Source organism: Myotis davidii, unplaced genomic scaffold, assembly GCF_000327345.1.
Source record: "Myotis davidii unplaced genomic scaffold, ASM32734v1 scaffold726, whole genome shotgun sequence".
Lineage (NCBI taxonomy): Eukaryota > Metazoa > Chordata > Mammalia > Chiroptera > Vespertilionidae > Myotis > Myotis davidii.
This window is the reverse complement of record NW_006297808.1, coordinates 687,730-706,546: the sequence shown is the minus strand read 5'-3', so window position 1 is coordinate 706,546 and position 18,817 is coordinate 687,730. Positions and strand designations below refer to the sequence as shown.

Here is an 18,817-nt window from a genome sequence, read left to right as displayed (position 1 = left end):
GGGAGGAGGAGCCCAAAGGCAGGTAGCTGGGGGTAAGTGGGAGGGGGGAGGGAGAGGGAGAGCAAGACAACTCCTCACGGGAAGGTGGCACCTAGAGGACACAGAGCCCAGGGGATGTCTTGTGAGCATCTTCCTGGTGGGTTATGAGTGGGTGAAAAACAGCAGAGCACAAACTGCCAGGATGTTACCTTTCAAAGAGCCGCCTCAAGTCGTGGCCTGCAGCAGCAAATAGCATTTTAAGTTTGTGTGCACCTGTCACTGCACAGTAAAGAGAAGTATCTAATGGCAGAGATGAGTCAGACAGTCTGAGTGGGCACCTCATTAAGCATGCAACCTGGGGCTAGTTAACCTCTCCGTGCCTCAAGTTTTCATCTGTGAAATGGGGGTACTATGATAACTCTTATGTAGGGTTCTTTGCCAGGCACTGTTGTGCTTTACATATATTTTTAAAAATTGCTCTGAGAGGGAGGTAGGGAAGGAGAGAGAGGGAGAGAGAGAGAGAGAGAGATAGAGAGATAGAGAGAGAGAGAGATTAATTTGTTATTCCACCTATTTATTCACTCTTTGTTTCTTATATGTGCCCTGACTGGGGATTGAACCTGCAACCTTGGTGTATTGGGATGACGCTCTAACTAACTGAGCTACCCGGTACTTGACCAGGGCTTACATTTACTCTCAAATCCTCACAACAGGCCTGTAGAGGTAAGTATGGTAGGGATTGGGTAGGGATAAAGCCCTTAGAATAGCCCAGCATGTAGTAAACACTGCATAGGTATGCAGTTATTGTTATTATTCTATAGGAATGAGAAAGGCAAAGCCCACAGAAGACTCTTTATATCCGGCCAATGCCCCCAGAAGTTCTGAGATATGAGAGGATTCAAACTTGCTGGGCATGAATGGTCAGCTCCATTAGAGAAGTACAGCAGTGAACAGAATCCCGAGAGCCACAACATCGCCTGCTTCACAGCAGGCCCTCAGGGAATATTTGTTCAATCGATCAATGAAAGGATCAATGAAGTGTTGGGGTCTTTTACCCCAACTCCCATCTGAAGTATCAGTTCCTTGTAAGACATCCAGCCAAGCGGCCACCTGGTCAGTTTGCACATCTTGCACAGTGGGGACAACACTGCTCTCTGCAGTAGCACGTTTCTCCTCCTGGATGGTTCTGATGGGTGGCCCTGTCACTTCCACTCCTGGATCCCAGCTCTGCCCTCTTCCAACTTGGAAAGTAGTGAGCCTCTGTGAACCCTCTCCTGGCCATGGAGGGAGGCTTTCCAAGAGGAGGGTCCTCTCCCGCCTGGATGACAGCCACAGCCTAACTCCGGCTGCCTTACTTTCACCATCACCCCATGGCGGCCTGTTCTCAACTTGGCACTCAGAGGAATCCTGTTCAGAAGTTAGTATCGAATCTTGTCCCCCCTCTAGTCATAGCCCTCCAGTGGCTCTCCAGCTCCGAAGCCACCTCCCACTGCCAACCGACTCTCCATTCCAGAGCAAGATACGCTGACCATCCCTGACAGTGTGTTTTTATTGGTCAAGAATGCTCTACAAATTTGTGTGTGATTCCTTGATATGCATGAATTGATACTCTACACACACACACACACACACACACACACACACACGATGCCTGCCTTGGCTTGGCCACCCCCCCTGCTGTGTGCTCTTCTGATACCAGAACTTCTAGGCTTCATCCACCCGGGGATGCTATCCTGCAGCGCCCCCAGGTTACCAATGAAGGAACAGAGAGAACCCCCTTTTCTGCTTCTCTGCTCAGAAGCAGAGGCGTGTGCTCTACCTGTTGGGGAGCAGGTGGGAGTGACAGAGGAATAGGATCTTCCCATTTTCTCCTTTAAGTTCCCTGAGTTGCCAGTTTAGGCCCAAGTGTCACAGCTGCTCAGGCCTTGGGATCATCATCTGGTTGAAGCTTCCTCACCCCCATTTTGCAGACTGGAAAATGGAGGTCCACAGATGGAGTATGAGTCCCCTAGGTCACAGTGTAGTCACTGGCAGAGCAGACACTGGAACTCAGTGTTTTCTGACTTCCAGGAGGTGGGAAGAGGCTAAGATCCTGCTTAGCTCTCAGGAAAGGGGACAAGCAGGGCCTGGGGCAGGAAGGGAGTGCCCAGGAGTTGTGTCTGGAGCCCACGTCCAGGGAAAGTAGTCCCCACGGCAGCTGAGTGAACGGCAGGGTCTGGTCAGCACTATAATGGTTTGCCCTCTGTGACTGCCCGTGTGGCTTGCTCAGGAATACAGCCTGGGTCCGTCAGGATACTGGTAGATGTGCTCAGCTGGCGGAGAGAGTTCAGGACAGCTGGGAAGAGAGAGAGACACCTCCTGTGGTCAGGGCCCTACCCTTGGATGCTGAAGACAATGGGGTAGGGGGAGATGCTGGTTGGCAAGACTGTCTGTAGTGTCTTGGTAGCCGGGGAACCATCCAGAAAGCACGGTGGGATAGCCAAAACCCTAGGCTATTTTGAAGGCAGGCTGCACCTGGGGTCTGAGCAGAGTGGAATCCTCTGCCCTGAGGCCTGGACATCCCACTGGGCAGGTAAGTGGCTCACGTACTTGGCCGGAGAGCGGGCAGGGAGCAGTACTGGTCCAGCCAGGCCAACGAGGTCTGACGGAGGCTCTGCAAGCTTGCCGTGGACACCATCCCGTTGAAGGACTCAAACAGAGGCCGGATGAGGATGCTGAACTGGCCCAGGTCAAGGAACAGGCCTGTTGTCCAGCCAGTATCCTCACCCACTTCACAGGTAGCCCTGACATCTGGCCCAAACCAGGGGAGAGGCCTGGTGACTGTGAAGCCTTGAACCCCAAGGACCCCCACTGCAGCCATCCTCTCATCCTGCCAAGGCCTGCCCAGATGACTGCCTCAGCTCCGCCATGGCCCTTCTTCTGGGCTGGACTAGCCTACACTCCTAGGCTTCCTGCCTGGGTCAGTCAAGAGCTTGATTAGGTGAGGGGGTAAGCAATGCCATGTCTTTCCTAGGGTCCAGCCCGCTCATGCCACTCAGAGTTCAGATTCCCCCAAACTTCCCTTGGGACTTTCTGTAGGCAGGGCTATGGTCCCCCCACTCAGGGGCTCCTCCCTCTGCTCCCAGCCCATCACTGGGCAATCCTGCTGGCCAAGATGCCTACGCCTGGAAGGAGGGGTTGAAACTGGAGTCTCTTCCCCTGGAAGCAGCTCTGAGACCCTGCCTGGCCTCTAAAGCTGAGCCTGCAGCCAGGCACAACCTGGTCTGGCTGCAGCACTCACCCTGCCGCTGGCCCAGTGAGGATACTACCCAGAACTTCCAGTTGTGCAGTGTGCGGGCCCGGACATAGTCATCAAACATGTCTCGCATCTGGTCGAAACGCTGGTGTGTGATGGGCACCCCAGTGGCCGGCAGCTGCTGCTGGCATAGGCTGGGGGGGCATGGAGAGGGTCAGAGGTCGAGATTCAGGTAACTGGCTCCCCTTGTCCCAGCACCTGCAGGTTTCTGCCTACTTAATGGCAGCATTGAGCTCCTCAATCTGGTCCCGTAGCTGCTGGGCCTCCTCCTGCAAGGCTGCCCGCTCCTGCTGCAGCATGGTGATGTACTCGGCCGTCTTCTGCAGTGTCGTTGCTTTGCTCACCTGTGGGCATCACCAGTGTGGGGTGCTGGGACCCACTCAGGCACTGGGGAGGCGGGAGGAGGCAACCGGGTATCTGGAGGGTCCTGAGATTTGGTCTTAAGCAGGGGGTTCATGAAGAGCCCTGTGGCTCTGGGGGTATCATCTTGGGTAGGGGGCTCACCTTGAGGCTGGGCTGGGTGCTCAGCGTGCTCACCAGCCCATGCAGGGTGTCAAACCCCAACTTGATATTGAAGCGCCGCTTCTGCTCCGCAGATATGTGTGTGATGCGTCGGTTTTCAGTCTTGGGTCGGGGGACAGAAAGTGGGGTGAGCCTAGGAAGGAATGTGGGAGGGCATAGAGGTAGCAAAGAGATCTTAGGGTGAGGGGATAGTGCACCTTGTCTGGACGACCCCGGCTTAGAATGGGCTGAGGCGGAGAGACTCGGACACTCATAGCCCCTGGGCCCGGCATGGAGTTAAGCTCCCCAGACAGCCGCCGTTCACCACCTGTGGCAGAGATAGACAGACCCACAGACAGACCAACACAGGGGAGCAGGTCCCATTGACCTGTCCCTCTTGTCCTGGCCCCAGATATAGTCCCCCCTTCTTCCTTCCCCTCCCTCCAACCCCTAGAGTCCTCCATTCCCTGCAACCCCTCTTTACCGCTGGGTGCTGGGGGTGACAGCCGCTCTACTTTGGGGACAATCAGGGGCCTGGGAGGGGCCAGTGTGGCCGGGCCCAGAGATGGCCGGGGTGGTGTGGGGGCCGGAGTCGGGGGAAAGAAGGTGCAGGGGAATTCAGGGACCGTCTCCTGAAGAGAAGGGTGGAGAGTTGGGGTGAAGCTCTCAGGTGGAGAAAAATGGAGGGCTGGGGTGAAGCTCTGAGGCTCCCCTCCACTCCTGAGTCTGCCATCTTACCCGGGATTTTGGGGGCCGCAGGAGGGTGTTGGATACAAGAGGTGGCTCCAGGGCTTGCTCAGGCTTGGCTGTGTACAAGCAGACTGTGAGGGTTCTCTCAGGTTATCTCCTAAGACCCCATCCCTCCACTCCAAGTAGCCCACACCCCTTTCGGGTTCAGGGGTCATGTCCTTAATTCCTCAACACCCTGTCCCCCCCAGCTGAGTCTGCTCCTTAACCTTTACCCTCTGCACCCATAGGCTCCCCCCTTCCACATTTGGTTCCTGTCTCACCCTCTGTCAACCCTCCCCTCTATCTCACCTGCTGTGAGGAGCTGTGTGAGGCAGGAATTGTTGCCCCCAGCAATGGCAGGGGCCAAGGTCCGAGGACTGGGCTTCCGCTCCCTAGGGGATGGGGTAGGGGGCTTGCCTCTGGGCTGCACACCTTGGGGCATTGTGAAGTGAGGCCCAAAGGGGGGCTCTGGATACCCCGAGGATAGAAGGTCCATGGGGAAATGGGTGGGGGCAGGGCCTGTGCCAGACTGTGGGGCAGGTGAGAAGGTTGTGGGAGCAGGCAGGGGGGACACTCCTGACGCAGGAGGGACTGTTGGGAAGGAGAATCTGGGAGAGAAGAGAGGCTCCTCTTGCAGCATAGCAGGGGGCGGGGCCATGGGAGGGAAGAGGGGTAGGGGACAGGGCTCCAGGCCAGGCCCTCTGGCAGGGGCAGGGGGGTATTGGAGGAGGGGTGGGGGTGTGGGACAGGGAGGGGGTTTAGGCTTGGGGTCTTCAGAAAGGAGGAAGTCAGAGCTCAGGAAGACACTGGAGTCCAGGGAGCCAGGGCAGCTGCTCCGAGCCTGGTTGGGGGGAACAGACAGAGAGCAGGGGAGAAAGCTGGCCTTTATAGCCACCCAGGCAGCCTCCTGCCCTGGCTGAGCTCTGGACTGGGCACTGGGAGAGATAAGAGAAATGATCCCTGCCCTTTAACCCACACAGCAGGGAAATTATAATCTAATGAGGATAGAGAGTAGAACACATTTATGCATAAATTAGGCATGAGAAAGAGCATCAGTTTTCCTGACCTTTCATTCATTCACCAAATAATTTATGCATCCATTCTTCCATCCATCCATCCACCTACCTATTTATTCTCTCACCTATGAGCTAGTTTATCTATCTTTTCACCAGCCCACCAGGTACTAACCTATTCACCAATCCATCCAACCATCTATGCCTCCTTCATTCATCCACCATACATTGACTAGCCACTTATCCACCCACTAGCCCATTCACTGATCCACCAAACTATTCTTTTATCTATGAATTCCTCCATCCACCCAACCAACCACTCACCTACCTATATATACACCAACTCATTTAAGTATCGAGCCCCATCTACAACCCATCTCTTCATTTTCCAACACACCCATCCATCCATACACTTATTCATTCACTCACTTGCTCAATCATCGGGCCATCATTTACCCAGTGCTGTTCATGTGCTTGAACAGTGGTAGGTATGGAAGATGCAGAGGTGAGCAAAACATAGCTCTTCCAGGAAGGTGCTCACTGTCTAGTCCAGGAGAGAGACCCCTCAATAATAACTACAACAGTGCCTGAAAAGTCTGATGATGGAGGGAAAGGCATCTAACCAAGCAGCAGGGAGACAACATCCGAATTGGGTCTGGGAGTTCTTGAGCCAAAATGGTAGTCACTGTTTCCTAAACACACATGTTCAGTTTTCGGCCTCCATGCACTCGTTTGAGCTTTTCCTCCCATCTGACTTGCCCTCTACGGGTCTCTTCTGTCCAAACCCGAACTGTACACTAAGACCCAGAACTCCCCGTCCTCCTAGAAGCCTTCCACAGCAAGCCGGCCCTTGGTGGTGCCTGCTCCATGCTCCTCCTGCCCAGCCTGACTCCCCCCAGCCATCTTGTCAGTTCTGCTTCCGGAGGATCTTTCCTCTCCAGCTGAACTGCACCCTCCCAGGATCTTTCTCCCCTCCAGTCTTACCCAGTGGACCCAACAAGCACAGGACTGGGCACTCAGAAAGTACCCAGAATGCCTCCTGGACATGGGCAAGTGAGCAAGGTAGGGCTGGGTGGAGTGGGTTGAACTCACCTGCTGGTGGTTATGCCCTGAGAGGTGGCTCATGCCTGAGGAGGCGGGGGGCACCTCTGAGCCCAGGATCCCGCTGCTGAAAAGGGAGTCCGCCATGGGACTGAAGCTGGGGGGCTCCAGGAAGTTTGAAGGCGTGGCTGTCTGAGAGGGGCGGTAGTTGGTGAAGAAATCTGTAATTCAGACACACAGGGTGGCAGCAGTTAGGGCTAAGGCCCTGGCAGCTGGAAGCTGTGGGAGGAGAGCGGGCCTCGTGCCCTGTCCCCAGGCTGGGCTGGGGCAGGGGGGAAGGGGGGGCTTCCACAGGAGATTGTGAAACTGGGAGAGTTTCTGTCTCACTCAGGGGAAGCAGCAACATAGGCTCGGGTGGGATGGGCCTGAGTGGGAGACAGCAGGGGACTGGTAGGCTTGTGAGCAGGACCCCAGAAGTAGCCCTCCAACCAAGCCCCACGCTTGGCTCATGTGGCCCCCCTTTCCCATCCCCGGGCCTGGGCCCTCCCTTTGTCTGCTCCAGTTACCAGCCCTGCTGGGGAACTTGAAGTGGGGGAGGGTAATAGAGTATGACAGGGAGGGGAAGGGGCGAGGTCCAAGGGAGGAGCCCCACAGTGACTCAAGTTCAAGAGGTGAGTTAGGGGTAAGAGGGGTCAGGAGGTCAGTGTGTCTGGGACAAGATTTGCTGGAAGGTCAACAAATGGAACTTCAATAGTAGAATCCAGGAGTGGGGTGAAAGAGCTAAGGGGGTGATAGCAGGGGTCAGAGGACTGGCTCAGAGAGGGGGCTGGAGTGAGGGGTCCTGGAAAGCCGGGAAGAGCTGGGGGTGGGGGGCAGCCAGATTATTTGAGGTGCGGATTGTGTAAGCCCCAGGCTATTCTGGTTTTGGGAAGCAGCTGCCTGTGGCCTAACCACATCCCGGGCATGGGTGCCGCCTGCCCACCCGCTCCCTTCCGGGCACCTTTCTCTGACCCTGGTCAGCTTTCAGTCTGCACCAGCTCCCAAGGCCTCCTTGTCTGGTCAGACCCGACCCCACTGGCCTTGGGTGGGCCCCAGACTCCCAGCCAAGGGAGCTGGTAAGGCCTCTCCCCCGAAGGCCCCCTTAAAGGAGACCCAGGAATGAGACAGAGAAAACCACACCAAACCTTGAGCCTGATGGGCGTCAAACCTGTGTGTACATCTCTTGTGACTCGGACTCACATGTGACAGGGCAGCTGGCTCCACATATCAGTGTGTGGTCTCATGCAGCATCTGTCTCCCTCCCTGTCTGTCCCACTGTCTGTAGCTGTAAGTCTGTGTGTACCTGCCCTGATGTGAGGTGCTTGGTGTGTGCCTATCTGCCCTGTGTCCATGTCTGTGTGTGTGTGTGTGTGTGTGTGTGTGTGTGTGTTTTCTTGGCCACACAGTCATAAGGGATATAGTCTTACTGTCCTGCTGCCTCCTTTTAATGAAGAACTGGGTGGCAGAGGGTGAGCAGTCACTGGTCTTCCATTCCCCAGCCCCCAGGGCCCAAAGGTCTCCTCACTACACCCCTTCAAGCCTGGGCTCTAGGACCAGCCTTGTCCTGGGCCTGGCCCCAGGATGCTGAGGGCCACAGAGCAGCCCCTGCTCCCTGCTGTTGCTGTCTCCACAGGGCTTGGCAGGCCTCATGGAGCTGCAAGCCCCACTCATCACTGAGTCACCACCATCCCCTTATCTGAGATTGTGGCCATGTCCCCACCCAGCCTCCAGAGAAGCTGCTTGCTAGCCCTAGCCACCCACCGAGTCCCTCCCTAGCCTCGGTTCCCTCCACTGACCTACCATCCTCGCCCTGAGCCCCTCTCTCATCCAAGCTCCCTTTCCTTCTCTGAGCACCCTCACCAAGCCCCTTACCCCTCATGGAACCCTCCCCTCACCAGCCCCTCATGGGTTTCCTTTCAAGTGAGGAGCTCTTGGGGACAATCACAGCAGCAGCCGCGGCAACCCCAGTGCTCCTTGCCTTCCAAGTGCACAGAGCACTAGAGGAGGCCACACAGCCACCTCTTCTGCATGACACCCCTGACCATAGGCCACCCATACTTGCCCCCCATCCCCACCCCAGTAGCCACCCTAGGCTGAGAGAAGTCACTTCCTGGCCCCAGGGTTCGCCCAGCTCCCGGGGTGGGGGCAGTTGAGCTCCTACCTGTGGCAGGGGTCTGTGTGCCCAGATAGGGCGGCTGCCCTCCCAGGCTGGTCTGCTCCCAGGACACTGCCATCAACACTTCTGCCCCCTCAGCCCCCACCCCTGTCCAGGGCTGAGGCAGGGGTGGGGGTGGTTCCTCATTCCCTAGTCCCCGCCCTATAGGCCTCCACCTCTTGACTGATAGGCCCAGGACCCTGTGGGGAAGGAGTGAAGGGGGTCACCGAAACTAAGCCTTTATCCCAGGAGTCCCCTTTTGCCCCCTAGGCCTTGGCTGAGACAGTCTGAGACCCGATGTCTACCTGATCACTGGAATGGCTATGAAGGCCCCTCAGTGTCTGAATGTCAGGGGCAGTCTCCAAGATCTAGAGCTCAGTGAAGAAACGCAACGTCAGGAAGAGTCTGTTGTGTGTGCTTTTTCTATATAGACATGAGCATCTCTGGAAGGACATACTCTTGTGACCTGGTGGCCCTGGGGTCAGAGGGGGAGGCAGGGAAACATACAACTTAAAAAAAATGCTTTACCAGATATAATTCCTGAGATTTTCTTCAAAATAACATAGGAGGAGAGAAGTGGGTGAGGTCTAGATAAAATAAGACTGGCCAAGATTTGATAAATGTTGAAATCAGTGATAGTTACATGGGGATTTATTGAACTCTCTCTGTGTTTGAAATGTTCTTTAATAAATAGTTTTTTAATGAATTATGTAAATAAATAGATTCAAACAAATCACAGTCCCCCTCTCCCCTGAGAGAGTCCCAGCATCCCCTGCTTTCCTGGCAGCTCCCAGAGTCTGAAGCTTCAATGACCCTGGTCCCCTGATCCCTACCCAGGAACTGGGTCTGGCCCTGCTCTCACCTAAGGCCACACCAGCCTCACCCCAAGGGCAGCCACAGGGACACCAGGAAAATCCCTCAGAAGTCACTCAGACCATCTGCCCTCCCAGAGGGGCATAGAACTGGCCTGAGGGCTCTCCTGCACGGACCCTGCCCTTCCACTCCAGGGGAGGGGCTGCCCCACCTGAGATCTCCATAAAGTCATCCAGGCTGGGCTGCAGAGGTGTCAGCTCCGGCTGGATCATGTCCGCGTTGCCAACGTAGGCTGGAGGGGGCAATGGTGATGTCAGGAGCAGCAGGAAGGGTGGAATGGGGACAGCTGTCCCCGGCCATCCTCCCTTGGCTGCCTGGATTCTCACAGGCCTCCTTTCCTGGGTGCAGGCCCTCACCGTCCTCGGGGGGCAGCTGCAGGGGTGTGGGGCTGGGCTGAGTCATGGTGAAGAGCGTGTCAGAGATGTCGGACAAAAAGCAATCGAGGTCCAGAAGCTGCCGCCCACCGGGGTCCTCCTCTGGGCCCCCCAGCAGCACAGGCACCACGCTGGAGAAGAGCTGCTCGCACCATCGCTCTGGTGGCTGCCATCCTCCTTCCACCTAGGGAGACAGAGTCCGCAGTCGCAGCCTGAGGGCTCCACAGCTCCTCCTCCTCCCCAGGCTGCAGACACGGGGGTCTCCCACCTCCCCTGGCCCTTCCACACCACCCCCTGCCTGCCTGGGGGGTGAAGTCGTCAGCCAGCCAGACGGCCTCTCTTTGCACCGTCCTCGCATCTCTCTGGTGGACCCAGTGCACTGCCTGGAAGACTAGGGTCACCCCATTGGCCTCTAACAACTACCCACAGGAGCCAGATCGGGAGATAAGGGCACCACCTCCTGCCTCCTCTACTTGTTCCTGCCAGGGATCGCAGGGTAGTTTTTAGGACCCGTTATTCCCCCTTGCCTCCCCACCACTTGCTCAGTCAACCAGAGCCCTACGGTCTTCCCACCACGTCTGCAAGGTGCGAAGGGCTCAGTTAATCAGCCAGAGGACAGAGGCCATGCCTTATGCTTAGGGTCTTCCCTCACGTTCCACCCTCACACCTCCCCCCGTCGCCACTGCCTTGCCCACCCAGAGAGACGCTGTAAATTCTCTGGGTCCAGGGAACACCCACCTGCTTTGGGGCCAGGAGGTCCCCTTCCCTGCTGGACTTACGGAGCTGCAGGAACACACAGACGTGGACACTGGATTCCTTGCCCCTCCTCCATCACTCCCCGCCAAGGCCTCCTCTACTCAGAAGCTCCACCAAATCAAAGGGACCCCCACTTCCCTTCAGGAGCTCCTCCTCCCGGGGAAGTAAGGAGGCCGCGAGAAGATCCTATGGCCACACGAGGGCGCTGTCAGCCTGGGTCTTAACGGAGGGCGGGGGCACCTCCTTGGGCTCTTCCAAGAGGAGCGGTGGCCAGCACCGGCCGGGGAAAAGTCCGGCGCGTCCCCCGGGGTCCCCACTGACCCGTTTCTTGTAGTAGATGCGCCACTTGTGGTACTCGCGCATCACCACCTCGATGCGCCGCTTCCAGTAATTTCCTTCCAGGACCACAGCCTGGAGAAGACCGGGAGGGGGCTCCGTGCGAGGGGCAGCACTGACTTCACCCCCCCTCCCCCACGCGATCCCCTTCTGCCGGCCCCTCCCGCCCAGTGCAGAGAGGGGCCCGAGGGAGGGGCCGGGTTCGGGGAGGAGGTAGGTGGGCGGTGGTCCCCTTAGTCTCACCTACCTCCGGTTTCCGATGCGCGTCAGCCTCAGGCCCCTGCAGGGGGGTCACAAAGCCACACACGGGGCTCTTCCTCCTCTCCACGTCTAAAGAAGGGGGCCGGGTCAGGGGTGCCCAGCTCCCTCGTCTTGCACCCCCAAAGGACTGGGACTCAGGTGCAACCCTTAGGGATGCTGCCTGGCCTTCGACGGTCAGATTAAGTGTCACCTCTTCTAGGAAGCCTTCTAGCCTTCTCCTCTAGCACTACCTCATTCCCTCCTCCATGCAACCCTGTGAAACTAACCCAAGCCAGTAGGTGTGAAAGGAATGCTTGTTGAATGGGATTGGGGCCACAGGGAGGGAGCTGCCTCTAGAACATCCTGGTCAGATTGGCCTCTAGAACATTCTGGTCAGATTGGCAGGCCAAGGGCCCCGAGCCCTTGGCCCTTGCCTCAGGCTCCCTGGCACTGCCCAATGTGATCTCAGAGAACCACCCTTTGTCCACTTCAGGGCACCTACCTGAGTCCCCTTTCACCTCGTCCACTCCCTTTCCTGCCTCCAATCCTGATCTCTCTCCAGGCCCTTTTCTTTTGGCCTCTAAACACATTCCAGGTTCTCCTTTACCTCCCAAACTTTTCCTTCCCTATGCTACCCGACCAGCTAGCCCTTCGTTTTCCCTTCAAACTCTAGAACAAGCATGTCACTTGCCACCTCCACTTCTGTACCTCCCAGTCTCACCCTCACCTCTGTACTCAGCATCTGCCCCCGTGCCCACCTCCCAACCATGCTCATCTGCCCCTTTCCAGCTCCAGACCCATCCCCCAGTTGCTAGGGACCCCACACTAGGATGTCCCAACACTTGTCACTCTCAGATGTCTGCAACATTCCCTCTCCAGCCTGTGCCTGCTCGGGACTGCCAGCACTCACTCCTGGTTCCTGTTTAATCCACGGACTAACCATCTCAATCCCACGGATATGTGACATTTCTTCCAGTGTTCTCCCCCCCACACACACTCCCCCCACCCCCCCTCTCACTGTAACCCTCTGGTCCGTTGCCATTTCTCACCTAGACCTCTCTGACTCCAGGCTCACGCTCTCTAGCCCACTTCCTGCTGCAGCCAGGTCAATTCTTCCTAAAGCGCAGTTCAGGCCTGAACCCCTCCAGGGCTCCCTAAACCTCCATGATAAAGTCCACACCCCTGAGTGGCTCCCAAGCCCTTCAGGACTAGTTCCACCGCTTTCCCTGCCTTTCTGTCTCCTTAATGCCCCACCTGGAAGCCGAAAGCCCCTCCCTTGATAGCCCAGAGCAGCTCCTCTTCCAGAAAACCTTCCCTCCTCTGAGCCACCCTGGTTAGGCCTGCCTCCGTCGTCACCTGCCTCAGCCATTTCTCTGAATGCTGGCCTTCCCGCTGGGAGTGCAAGCAGGAGTTGCGCCCTTTAGCCCAGAATTCCTGCATCTGACACAGAGGTTGGCACCCAGGACTTCAAAATCCCGAACAGTGACTTTCTCTGATATTCTTGACACAAAGGACTTCAGGGGTGTCTGTGGGGGCCCATCTTGCCGAAGCCCTGAGTGAAGTTCCTCTGGGACAATTGACACAGAGGAGGGAGATCACCTGAACATGACATTTCTTGGGACGGTCAACAAAGTTCTAACTTAAAGAACATTCTCCAAAATGATCCCTAGGAGATTGAGGAGGATTGCTGAGCCTGCTTGGACAGAAGACAAAAGGAAAGCCCTTAGGTATGTGGACTCCCAAGGGTATAAGGGTCCCAAAAAAGCATCTGTCCCTCGCTTTCCAGATGAGGAAATGAGCAGTAGAAAAGAGTAAGTTTGCCTAGGGGCCCGAGAGAGTCAGGGCTGAGCAGGCCTGGTCTACTCTGTCCTCCCCCACCCAGGGACACTGTGCTCTGGACAAAAGGGCAGTGACCTGGAGGTGGGGCAGGCTTTATTTAACAATGAGAAATTCATCCATTCATGCAGCAACCTAGCCCCTTGCACCTATGCTGGGATAATAGCTGAGTCAGAATCCAGGGATGACTCAGGGTGCTCACAGCTTAGTGGTCGAGATGAGGAAAGCACACACATAACATGAGCTAATGCCAGGTGGAGAGCCTGCCCATGAAAGGGGCACAGTGCTCTGGAAGTTCAGAGGAAACTGAGATGAGTTTGGGGGAAAGAAGGGGTTCTGGAGGCCAGGAGCCTGCAGAGAGGTGGCAGGTGCCTGGGGATGAGCCAGGCAGCCCTCCAGCGGTCACCGCCCCCACCCTCTGTTTTCTGAAGCCCACCTCCAAACCTTTAGTGCTCAGGGAGGAGGAGGAGCCCTGACATTTGTTCTCTGCCTGTCTATGCTCTTGCTATTATCACAACAATAGAGATAGAGCCGAGGGCTCACTCTCAGGGAGTCCTTGTGTGTGACTGCCTGGTGCTGAGATGTGATGGCACTGAAAACTCACAGCAGACCTCAGCAGTAAAACCTATTATCATGCCCACCTAATAGATGAGCAAGCGTCAGGGAAGGCTAGGGACTTTGCAAAGTTCACATAGTGGGGCATCCTAGAACTTGACTCAAACCCACCTTTGTATGACTCAGAACTTGGGGTCCTTCTAACAACTTGTACAACAGCTGGAGACCACAGTCTGTCTGGGTGAGGACCCCGGGTTTGCACCCCATCCAGCTTTGTAGAAAAGGGGGGACAGAGAGTGATACTGATTCCCCTGGTCTATCAGCTCCCCCGGTGTGGTCAGGCCCATTCTCAGGTGAGGACTGGAAGCCAGTCAGCAGGATTCAATCAAGGAGCACTGGGCTCGCAGCTGGAGAGCCCCGGACCTCCCAGCTACAGCTCTGCTCCTTTTATGCTCCGTGGCCCTGAACAAATCACTTGCATTTTGGGCCTCACCGGCTCATGTATAAAATGGGGGTAATAATACCTATCTCTCAGGGATGCTAGGGAGCCTCAAATAAGATGATTTAGGAAAGCGCTGAACACAGAGATGAATAATAACCCAAAACACACACACTCTCTTCCTACTTAGGTGGAATCCTGTGGGGCCAGTACGGAGAATACTGGTTCCTCCTGGGCTATGTGTTCCCAGCTTAGCACAGCCTTTGATCCTGCAGCAGAACCTACCTAAGCTGGACAGGGTCCCAATATGGGGCCAATTAGTCTATTTCCCAGCCTCTGCTGTCCTGCCAGGGGGAAGGAGAAGGGGTCTTGTATCCCTAAATGAATATGATCTTCTCAAGGGTACCTCAGTTTCAACCATCATTTACTGAGCACTTTGTGCCAGGCTGGTTCATACCCATTATCCCCACGCCAACCATGAAAGCAGGGCTATTGGCCTCATTTTATAAATGAGGAAGTAGGTTCAGAGAGGTTAGACAACTTGCCTGCAGTCACACAGCCAGCAAGTGACAGGAACAGGGTGGGAAACCAGCTCTGTGTACTCTGGAGTCCTTCAACTCTACCACGTGGCCTCTCTGGGCCCTATCCCCCCAAATCTCCATGGGGTCACTTGGTGGGAGTTCAGTAAGGACTTTAATGAAAGGCTGGAAGAGACCCATGCAGGATCCTCAGTTTCCCCATTTGCAAAGTGACAGAATTGGCCCAGAGAGCGTCTAACACCTCTTTCTAACCTGGCATTGAAGCACCTGACTATACTATTGGGATGCAGAATGAGTCTTGAACTGTTTCCCAAATCTCAGGACAACTTAGGGCTTCCAAGGGGTGACTTCTGTTGTGCCCAGCTCTACAATGGAGAGCACTCTTAGAGAGTGCCAGGGACACCCCAAGATTCTCTGGGGGTCAGAAGCTGTTCAGGGGTGCTTGTGGTGATACTCCCAAAACACTCTGTTGGTGCAAGCTGGGATTCCTGGGTAGCTATTTCCCAACCCCCCACCCCCTCCCACAGCCCTTGGGCTGGGAAGGCCCATGGTACCCACTCACACTGGATATACCAGGCTCTCCAGATGGCGTTGTTGAGGCGGATCTTGTCTCGGCAGAGCAACTTGAGACCTTTGAAATTCTTCCACTTGGGAGACACCAGCTTACCACTGTCAGAGGGAAGGGCTGGGTCAGGGCTAAGGGTGGGGAAAAGGGGCTTCTGCAGAGGCTGGCTCTACACAAGCACTAGGCACTCATCTATGGTGGGCAATTTGAGGATCCTCTCAAATCCTGCCCCTCTCTGTAACCTGTCTGAAATTCCTACCTTGAAAGTCAGGCTTTAAAATACCCTCTCAGACCTAGCTGGATTGGATCAGAGGATAGAGCATAGGCCAATGGACTGAAGTGTCCCAGGTTCAGTTCTGGTCGAGGGCACATACCTCAATCCCTGGCCCTGGGGTGTGTGAGGGAGGCAATCAATTAAGGTGTCTCTCTCACATCAATGTTTCTCTGTTTCTCCCCCTCCTTTCCACTCTAAAAATCAATGGAAAAATATCCTCAGGTGAGGATTAACAAAAAAAGTAATAAAATACCCTCCCAGGTCCCCACTAGGGGACCTTGTGTTCTTTGGTGAGATCTGCTTGTTAATCTACTACCAGAACTAGAGCCAGGACTGGAGCCTGTTTATCAGCTTAATCTTCATAATACTATCCAGTGGCCTTACAAGCAACTGTCTTGTAGGCCAGCTAGATACAGTTCTCACTGAAGGAAACTGAGGATCAGGAAGAGAGAGGGACATACCCAAGATCACATGGCAGAGACTCGCCCAGGCCCTGTGACTTTTTTTTTTTTTACCAGTCTAGCTGGCTCCCTGGGTCAAGGGAATGGGTAAGGTTTATCTGGCAAGGAGAGGAAGCCACTTCACCAGAGGTGGCCTCCAAGCAGCCAGCCACTGCCTTTCATTGCCCTTCTGGTGTCTGCCCAGCCCCAAATCCTAGAATGGCAATCTGGATGGAGCTGGAAGGTATGCCCCTTCTCAGGGGTGTGCCCAAGACAATACCATTCAGATCCAAAGGAAGGCATCTGAGATGATGGAGTAGTGAGCAGGGGGGAGGCAGCATCCTGACCCTAAACCGAACCCTAGCAGTCAATTAAATTCATGAGATGAAAAGGCCAACACAGATGAGGAGCTTGCCTCTCAGTGTCCTCTAGGCACAGGCCAAGTTTGCCACCTCCAGGGAGCTGACCTAGGAGGTCAAGATGTTCAGGGTCTTAGACCCCTGCTCGTCCCTCCCTCCTCATGGTCCACAAGCCAGGGTTATACACCAGTCTCTTCTGGCCCACCTTCTCCAACCCTTATTCACAGAGAAGGCTGAGGCCTCAAGGCTTAGTCTTAGTCTTTCAGACACTAGGCCTGCTCTGCAGAGGGGCCTCTCTCTATCCAGGGGGTAAGGGACAGGTAGGTGGCAGTCTGACTCCCACAGCCCCTTGGGTGCATAGGTCACTAGGTCTCCTCTCCTCTTTGGTCTCCAAGCTCCTGTGTTTGCTTTGGAATAGGGAGAGGGGTGGACAGCCACCCTAGGGCACATCAGGCCTCATTACCCAAATAGAGTACATAACCCAAGCGCACAGACCCGCTCGCTGGCCCCCTCCCTCCTAAGTTAGATAAACACCATCTGTCTGGAGAAATGGGAGAGTACTCTGACACATCTTGGGCCAGCTTTTTTTGTGGCACCTGGGGGGTTTGAGGAGCCTTCTGAGTTTATTGCCCCTGCCTGTATCCCAGCAAACCTCCCAGCCCACTCTGGTCACCCAGTGCCCCACCTCCAGCCTGCCTGCCTTTCCTCTTTCTGAGGTTATAGTGTTGTGGCCAGGTAAGACTAGAGGAGATGAGACGGTGACAAAATCTAAGCCCAGGAGGAAAGTCTGTGCTGAACTTGTTGGCTCCGGGAGGGGGCGGGAGGCAACCCGGAGCAATAAGCCTGAAGCCAGACTTCAAGGACTTCTTACGACCAGAAGAAAATCTGGAAATCTTGGGGATGGGATGGGGAAACTCAGAACTCCTAGTTCAGTTTCCCCTACTCCCCCACATATCTGCCTTACAGCAATTCCCTTGGAGTCTCCCAGGCAGGGTCCTGCTTGCTCCCCCATTTCCCCGAGGCCATTCTTTCCATGGCTCTGGCCAGCTCTGACCATGAACGAAGTGTATGCTTGGGACTTCCAGAACCTGCCTCCCTGGAGTTTCCACCCAAAGAACCATGGAACATGGGGTTCCTCCTAGAAAAGTCCTTCCTCTGCCCACACTGCCCTTCTGAGGGTGAAGCTGGCCAGGCTTCCCCAGGCTCTCCTCCGGGTCAAGCTGGCCAGTTCCTCCCAACACCTCTGGACCCATTGCCTTGCTGTCCCTTCCCATCCACTCACTCTCTTGGGATACCCTAGACTCTAGGGCCTAGAGATTGCTTCCCCAAGCCTCTCCCTCCAGGGAGCCCCAATAATTAGGGGTCTAAAGGGCTAAAACACAATCCCAATCTGAGCCTCAGTTTTTTCCTCTACCCAATGGGGGAACCCAAGGGCTCCACTTCCATCCCTGGAGCATAAGGCCTGAGGGAGTGAATATTCTGGTTGTTTAGGGAGAAAGCACAGCTCTCTCCATCCCAGCTGCCCCCGCCCCCCCATCGGAGTCACACCAGCTTCCAGTCGGCCTCTTAGTGGGGGCAGTTCTTGGAATGTGCTCTGTCCCCTACCTTGCCACCTCCTCTGAACCTCCCCTTTTGGTCACCCATGGTCTGGGGTTAGGGGTGGGTGTTAGCCGGCCCAGGTAGAGAGGTGCATGTAATATAACCTGGGAAGCTGAAGTTAAGAAGGGGTGAGAAATGGGGGGCGGGGAGGGGAGCCTGGGGAGGAGGGGTGCCCGCACCTGGTGTACTGGGACCTCAGATGGCCGGCTCAGGCGGTCTGTGATATGAAGGGGGGCGGGTGTTGGGGGGAGGGATGGGAATTTGAACTTTCCACATTGGTCTGGCGCCTGAGACGATCAGGTTGCAACATGACCCGGCCCGGGGCCAGAGCTTGAGGGCCAAGGTTACAACGCCTCCAGCCAATGGGGTCGCGGCAGCGAGGCAGCTGTTGCGAGTGGGCAACACTCCCCCGCAATTCCCACCCCAGCCCTGGCTCCCGCTCCGGGTCAGAGCAGCCAGTGCCGGTCTGTAGGCTACAGTTCTCCGAAGGGGAGGAGTTTCTCGGAGGAAGCGGAATGTTTGCAGAGAAAAGATCAGCGCCGGCCGCCCCCCCACCCCCCCGCCCCCACACACCCACACGCACACTCCTACCCCCTCCTTTATCCCGCACGGTTTTCGGTTGATAATTCATCCTGGCTCCTCAGCTCCCGGGAACTTTGCTCCAGGGCACTGGGCCAGGACCCGGGTTCGCGCCCTCCCCTTGGCTCCAGCACCCCCTGCCCGGCGACGGCGGGAACCTTTGGGAGCTGCGCCCCCTTGGGTCCGCCTGGGGCACCCTCTCCAGCTACCCTCGCCCCGGCAGATCAAAACCAGGTGTCCCAGCAACTGGGGTGGGGGCTGTGCAGGACGAGAGACTGGGTTTCAATCGACCGTTGGCTAT

At 55.9% G+C, this 18,817-nt stretch overlaps 1 protein-coding gene across 3 annotated transcripts in view; it reads right to left on the bottom strand.

Annotated features, from left to right (window-relative positions):
* Positions 1-753: 753 nt before the first annotated feature.
* The window catches only part of MLXIPL (MLX interacting protein-like), a 32,673-nt gene continuing 14,609 nt past the window's right edge, over positions 754-18,817 (bottom strand). Inside the window, exons 2-17 of one of the 3 annotated variants that reach the window (XM_006773369.2) lie at positions 15,263-15,369; positions 11,339-11,421; positions 11,077-11,166; positions 10,738-10,782; positions 9,982-10,183; positions 9,777-9,857; positions 6,610-6,779; positions 4,814-5,345; positions 4,514-4,581; positions 4,260-4,407; positions 3,994-4,103; positions 3,779-3,898; positions 3,491-3,618; positions 3,285-3,408; positions 2,569-2,698; positions 754-2,314 (exon numbers count right to left, since the gene is read on the bottom strand). In XM_006773369.2, coding sequence (XP_006773432.1) covers positions 2,205-2,314; positions 2,569-2,698; positions 3,285-3,408; positions 3,491-3,618; positions 3,779-3,898; positions 3,994-4,103; positions 4,260-4,407; positions 4,514-4,581; positions 4,814-5,345; positions 6,610-6,779; positions 9,777-9,857; positions 9,982-10,183; positions 10,738-10,782; positions 11,077-11,166; positions 11,339-11,421; positions 15,263-15,369 — 2,248 coding nt within the window. In that variant the 3' untranslated portion in view covers positions 754-2,204. The remainder of the gene's footprint in view (positions 2,315-2,568; positions 2,699-3,284; positions 3,409-3,490; positions 3,619-3,778; positions 3,899-3,993; positions 4,104-4,259; positions 4,408-4,513; positions 4,582-4,813; positions 5,346-6,609; positions 6,780-9,776; positions 9,858-9,981; positions 10,184-10,737; positions 10,783-11,076; positions 11,167-11,338; positions 11,422-15,262; positions 15,370-18,817) is intronic. The other 2 variants (XM_006773370.2, XM_006773371.2) reach the window with 2 other exon arrangements.